This window comes from Trachurus japonicus, chromosome 4, assembly GCF_045865225.1.
Source record: "Trachurus japonicus isolate A0001 chromosome 4, Traja_1.0".
NCBI lineage: Eukaryota > Metazoa > Chordata > Actinopteri > Carangiformes > Carangidae > Trachurus > Trachurus japonicus.
The window spans coordinates 32075338-32082658 of record NC_140910.1 but is presented as its reverse complement, the minus strand read 5'-3'; the positions used below and the strand labels follow the sequence as shown (position 1 = coordinate 32082658).

The 7321-nt window shown below is 42.3% G+C and overlaps 1 protein-coding gene across 1 annotated transcript in view; it reads right to left on the bottom strand.

The window, feature by feature from the left end:
• Positions 1-6689: 6689 nt before the first annotated feature.
• LOC146989250 (lipoamide acyltransferase component of branched-chain alpha-keto acid dehydrogenase complex, mitochondrial-like) overlaps positions 6690-7321 on the bottom strand; it is a 12892-nt gene continuing 12260 nt past the window's right edge. Inside the window, exon 11 of the mRNA XM_085775202.1 lies at positions 6690-6888. Within this exon, the coding sequence (XP_085631328.1) occupies positions 6721-6888 (168 nt within the window). The 3' untranslated portion in view covers positions 6690-6720. The remainder of the gene's footprint in view (positions 6889-7321) is intronic.

The window sequence follows — 7321 nt, the reverse complement described above, 5'->3', positions numbered from 1 at the left end:
GACCTGGTTGAGCTGGACCAGACAGCCCGGCAGGACCTGCAGAGACAAACACTCGCATCAGACCAAGGCCGTAATTTATGATATAAAAAAAAACAAAATTACTGGATTAATCAAACAATAATCGATTCATTATCAACTATTTTGATAATCTAATTATCAGTTTGAGTAGTTTCTTAAGAACAAAAGTCCAAATTCTCTGATTGCAGCTTCTTCAATGTGAATATTTCTGGTTTCTTTGTTCCTTTATGACAATAAACTGAGTCTCTCTTTGGTTTGTGGACAAAACAAGACATTTGAGGACGTCGCCTGGTGGTTTGAGAAACACTGATTGATATTTTTCAACATTTTTTAAAACATTTTATTGACCAAACAACTAATCGATTAATCGTTTACATAATCAACAGATTAATTGATAATGAAAATAATTGTTAGCTGCAGCCCTACCAAGAAGTAACTGAGTTAGTAACTGAATTACTACATACTGTAATAAAAGTAACAACTGCGTTGCTTTTTTTAATATAAAATGCTGAAATATGTCAAATTACTTGAACTCATCCCAGTAACCTCCCTCCCAACTCTGGAGTTGGTTCGTTCCAGATACATGTTTTTTTTTTCTACTAGTCGGTTAATGGACTGAAAAAAAATGATGGTACTTCTTGAGTCAAGTAACGGTGCATTTTATTGTCAGTAACAGTAACGGCGTTATAGCGGGGGAAAGGTAACTTTTTTGATTACCTGTCACTGAAAAAGTAGTGTCGTTAGTTACACCGTTATTTTATGATGTGGTATTCCCTGGTCATGATTGGTCTAGCCCATATTCTAATACGGAAATGACAAAATAAAGAGGCAAATAAGCCTTGTCGTTTTATCAAAGTTAATGATTTTGCACTTTTCCACGCATACGCTGACCTTTTTGCTTTAAAAAATCCCTATACAGACCGATATCTTAACCCCCCCCCCCAAATGTTTAACCCAAAGCTACGCCCCTGCATCAGACCGAAGACTGGACCAGGACAATAATCTGATACCTTCCACTCCTCCTGCTCGATGCGGAGCACCAGCCGTCCGTCCTCGGTCTGCAGCTTCTGTCTGAGTCGAGCCAGAAGGGCCCGGTCCTCCCAGACCCCCAGGCTGAGTCTGGAGCGCCGCTCGGTGCCGCTCCTCCTCCTCTGCTGCTCCTCCTCGTCCTGCTCCTCCCTCCTCCTCTTGATCCGGGTCTCCCACAGAGCTCTGACCGAGCTGATGGAGCCGCACACCGCCACGCCCCCCCATGGTCACCACGACGACGACGACGTCACAGCGCCGCACGGGGAGACAGGCGAGATGACCTCTGACCTCTGAGCTGCAGCCTCGCTCTCCTCCTGATCATCCTGTCGTATTATCACCAGAGGAACAAACACAAAACATTTCATTTCTTTCATTTAATTTCTATTTTACTAAATAAATTGTGAAGAAAACTGTTAAAAATGATTTATTTAATTAAGGCCTGTGTTGAGGCCGCATTTTGTAATAATGTAATTCATTTTCACATTTTGTAATAAACTTCTTGAATGCAATATGTAATAAACTTTGCTGCATTTTGTAATAAATTGTTACATTTTGCACAAAATTCTTACATTTTCTATATAAAAAAGTGCAACACTTTTATTTTGTAACTAATGCAATATGTAACAACTTGTAACAAAATGCAACAAGGTTTATTACCTATTGCGTTTAAGAATTTTATCATAAAATGTGGCAGATCATTACATCATGAGGTGAATTTTTTTTTGCATTATTACATAATGAATATATCTATATCTTAAATTACTCTTTAAAGTTATTAGGGAGAGATTCACATATATTTCGTTGTGCTTCGTTGCTCGATGACAATAAAGGAAAATTGAAATTTACAATATAACAGAAAATCCTCATTTTCGTGAAATTACAAGTTATTTATTTGATTTTCCATTTATCTTCACGTTGACAGTTACACAGAATGAAAAAAAAGTACATTTAGTCTGAGTGTATCTTGTTAGTTGTATTTTCATTAGTGCTGTAGTGTTACAGTGCAGTAATATAACAATGTAGTGTTATTGTTGTGTAGTATCACAGTAATGGACTGTTGTGTTACAGTGTTGTGGTACTGTAATCTAACAGTGTTGTAGAACTACAGTATAATTACAGTAGTATTATCATAGCACCACTGTGTTATTGTAGTACTGTAGTATTACAGTGTTGTATTATCAGAGTACAGCTGTACAGTGTTGTAGTAGTATCACACAGTACCACAGTGTTAGTGTTGTAGTCGGTGAACACTGGTGTCATGTTGTAGTTAGTGTTGTATTACTATAGCTCTGTAGTATTGCAGTACTGTGGTACTCCAGTATAACAGTGAAGTAGTATTACAGTGTAGCAGTATTGTATTGTAGTATTACTGTAGTAGTACTGTAGTATTACACAGTCTCAGTGTAGCAGCTCTCACCTTGTCTCAGCGCAGCGGCAACAGTCGTCGTCCATGCTGCTGAGAAATTTGACCTCAGATCAGATCAGCTGCTGGTTAATTTTAGTCAGAGTCTCCAGGTCATGTGACCGACAGATACCCCCACCTCTTACCCCCCCTCTTACCCTCTTACCCCCCCTCTTACCCTCTTACCCTCTTACCCCCCCTCTTACCCTCTTACCCTCTTACCCCCCCTCTTACCCTCTTACCCCCCCTCTTACCCTCTTACCCTCTTACCCCCCCTCTTACCCTCTTACCCCCCCTCCACTCAGAGTCACATGACTGGTCCTGGTCCTGGGTCCTGGGAGAGGAGTCGGGGTCTCTCAGCCAATCAGAGCGGAGGACCTCCCACCTCCTCTCTGACCTCTGGAGTTTTCTGACCGCGTGTGTCCTCCTGCACGTTGGGACGTTGTCATGGTGACGGCAGCATCTGGTCCACACACAGCAGCCCTACAGAACAAGGATGGGATGTAGGAGCTCAGTGCATCATGGGAGTTTGGTGAAAGAAGCTAAAATGAGTCGTAGCAACAAGTAATAAATATTTGTCACATGAAGTAAAGACATTGGCCTTTGGTCAGCCCTAGATATTATGGTATTAAACTACATCTTTTTATTTAACTAGGCTAGTTAAATCACAGTAGCATACTGATGTGTTGAACTTACAGGCTTGTTACTAAGTATTAATTATCATGATAAATAAAACTCAACCTCACACAGCTCCATGTTGTCTCTGTGTGGTGTTCAGGGACAGTCAGGACAGTCTGAGGACAGAGTTTATATTAATGCACCGTGACACAGTGGCAGGTCTCTGTACGTCTTCACCACAGATCACAGATCAGCTGTTCAGCTGGAGGAGGAAAACTCAGCTGTTCTCGGTTCCACCGCGACGTGCGCCTGGCGTTTGTTTTTTCTCTCCATTTATCAAGCTCCGGTAGCGACCCAGGTAAAATACGGGAGGACACCGTGCAGCTTCTTCATTAAATCCAAACAGTCCGACACAGCGACGCACTGCTCCTCTTTGACTCTAAAGTCTCAGCAACCGGACTTATACTGAGTCTCCAGACCAGTTGGACCAGTCCCAGCCTGGTCAGATGCGTAGAACTGATGAAGCCTCTTGGATGAAGGTGAAACGTCTTCAGACAAATAACTAAGTCCAGTTGCTTTCGATTTAACCTCCTTTGAAAAAATAAAAATAAAAAATGTTGTAGTGAAAATGATTTTTTTTTTTACACGAGTCAAAACGAGCGTCAAATCGCGTATCTCGCGTTAGGTCGCGCGTCAAAGCTCGCGCGAAAAAAAAGCGAGATGAAAGAGACGAAGACGCGATGGTCCCGTCGCCATAAAAGAATCGCGTGTATTGCGTCGCAAAAAAAAAGTCGCGTATACCGCGTCTTGCGCCTAATCGCGTCTCGCGCCTAATCGCGTCTTTGCGTCACGGCCTTTTACACCGCGGACGTAACGAATAAACGGTGACGGTGTGAACGGACAACATAGAACAGGACCAGACGTGGTGTTGTTTCCTCTTTTCACCGACAGCTCCACTCTCCCTTACTTACACTAACTACTGTTATTGTTGAGGCCAGAGAATTGTGGGATTTGTAGTTTTTGACCAATCGCAGGTTGAGCTCTTTCTGTTTTTGTGATTTTCCCGGTTCACACATGTATTTTTTTTTAGGGGAAATGCGAGTGAAATGCTCGCCCATGGTGGGCATAAGAACATTTAAGACCTGTCTAAAATTATTTAAGACTTGAACACAATAATTCAACAAATTTAAGACATTTTAAGGCCTAAAATTTAGATTTTCAAATTTTTTGACTTTTTAAGACCCCGCGGATACCCTGTAACTATTACCCCTGGCAAAAAATGTATTTAATGAAATTTAATTTAATTTTAATGAAAAACATCTGATACAGGATATAAATCCTTTACATCAGACTCAAATAAATAACAACATACAAAAATTAAACACAAATATACCAACTACATACATAATCACTAAAATACATATAACAGAATAATCCCCAAAAATCTCAATAAAACTACAAAACAAAAACAAGAAAGAGAAAGAGAATTGTATTGTTCTGTATATAATTATATATATATACCGTATATATATATAAAGCAATTAAAAAAATGTTTTTTTCATTGAAAGAGATTACTGTTTCATTTATACTTTGTTGGATTGGTTTTTTGTTTCTTCAGTGTTTTTTAAACAGCCAGAAATGATCTCATCTGGTCTGGCTGTTTAAATAGATTTTAAAAATGCAAATATACAGTACATCAGTCAAATACATTGGGAACATTTCCCCATGTGTTTCAAATTTAAACTTCAAATCTCATTAAATTTGCTAATTGTTGGGAAAAAGTTCTTTAATTGTGAAATAATCAAAACTTTATATATTCTACATTATAAATGTTGTTTATTTGACCAGATAACATTTAATTTAAATCCCATTTTGTTCCTGAATCCACCAAACTGCTGGGATCAGAATAATCCTGATGTTCTGGATCAACGTTTTCCTGATCCGACTAAAAAGCTCTGAACGACACAAACTGATGAAGGTTTGATCCATTTTCAAGATTTGATCTGATCAATGATCCAAAATCCGAATCAGTTTTTAACCCTTTGTAACAACTGGGTCCAGGACCAGAAAGTGACTTCTCCCACGTTCTCTGAGGAACCTGAACTCACCACAAACGACTCAGACTTGGTTCACTTCAACTTTATTGAGTTTTTTTTTTTTTCTTTTTTTTTCTTTTTTCTTGTTTGACCAGGGTTCAGACACTTCACAGTTTATGAGTCGGACCAGAACCAGAACCAGAACCAGGAACCAGGTCCAAGAGTCCTGATCCGGATCCACATCCCAACACAAAACCACGACAGCATCAACAACAACAAACAACAAACATTTCAACACATGAAACAAAACAAAACAAAACAAAATAGACAAAATAAAGGTCAGTATCAAAAAAAAAAAAAAAACTACGACACCATCGTTACCCAGCAGCCCAGAGGAAGACGTCGGGACCGGGACCAGGACCGGGACCAGGACCAGGACCAGGACCAGAGCCAGAACCAGGTCAGGGAGCAGCTGGTGGGGGGAGGGGAGGGGAGAGGGGAGAGAGGGGGGGGGGGCACTTAGCAGCTACAGAACCAGGACCAGAACCAGGACCAGAACCAGGACCAGGACCAGAACCAGAACCAGGACCAGGACCAGGTCTTCCCCTCAGGAGCTGGAGGAGCAGTAACAGTCAGACGGGTCCAGAACCAGAACCAGCAGCAGGTCCACTGGTTCATTTACACACAGTTCAGTCAGTCAGGACCAGATCGGACCAGGACCAGGACCGGGACCAGAACCAGAACCATGTGAAGTTCTGGTCCTGATGATCAGCGGAGACTTTGTGGACCTTTCACAGAGCGGTTGGTCCTGGTTCAGGACTCAGAAAACCACTTTAAACTGGACCAGATCCCAGACGGGTTCATCTGATCTGGATCGAACTGATGGAACTGGACTCTGGTGAACCCGGGTCTCAGGTCTCAGGACCCAGTTCTGCCCCCCCCTCCCCCCAACCCCCCCAGACTCTGGTTCTGGATCTCTCTCACACACACACACACACACACACACACTGGTTCAGTCTCACTTCCTGTGATTTTCAAATTAAAAGTTTCACCGATTAAAATTATTATTATTAGGATTAATTTTCCAAATAGAAAAAAAACAACAAAACTGGTCCGGTCCAGGATAACAGAGTCCAAACTGATCAATGAACTGATGAATTATTGATGACACACACACACACACACACACACCTACACACACACACACACACACCCCCCCGACCCCCCAGCAAAGAGAATCCAGACCCAGAACCACCAGCACCTGAAGAGCTGAACCCTGGTTCAACTTGGACCAAAAAACTACAAAAACCTCTAAACCTCCAACCGAGAGAGAGAGAGTGAGTGAGTGAGAGAGTAAGGGGGTGGGTGGGTGAGTGAATGAGTGGTTGTCATGGAAACGACATGATTGACAGGCTGGCCCCTCCCCCGCCGCATCGCGCCGCCGCCGCAACTCGCTCAAAGGCAACAAGGAAATGAGAGAAAAGAAGAATAAGAAGATGATGATGATGATGAAGGCAGCAGCAGCGGCGGCGGTGGCGATGGCGGCGAAGGGGGAGAGGTGAAGGTGTGTTAGTGTTGGCGGTCCGGTTCCATCCGGTTCCGTCCGGTCGGGTCCGGTCACTTGAGGTCCAGCACCATGCTGGCCGGGTTCTCCAGGTATTCCCGCCACAGGTTGGAGAAGCGGCACATGGTGGCGCCGTCGATGATGCGGTGATCCGCCGACCAGCTGACCGCCATGATGTGAGCCGGGACCACCTGACCGCCGGCGCCGAACCGGGGCAGCACCTGAGAGCACACACACACACACACACACACACACAGTGTCAGAAATTAGTCGGTTGCCACGAAATGCGATGCTAATTTCTGTTAGCCCGTCTATGAGGTTTTACATTATACGTTAGCATTAAGCTAGCAGACTTTATACTTGTGAGAATGGCTGTGTGTTTTGAACGTTGTTGGTTTGATTGAACATCTTTGATGCTTAAATACATATATTACTGCTTAATATATTGCTTTACTCTTTATTTTATGCCATTTTTACTGTAGGGCAGGCTAATCTTCAATTCGGAGTGACAAATAAAACCATGAAGCAAAAAGATTTTGTCTTTTGTTTGAGAACTGACATTGATGTACAATAATTCAGTTAACAGTTGTAAATGTACCTTATAGGGTTTATTTTTTAATATTTTACCATTCAAAAGCAAGCTCAGTGCTGTCT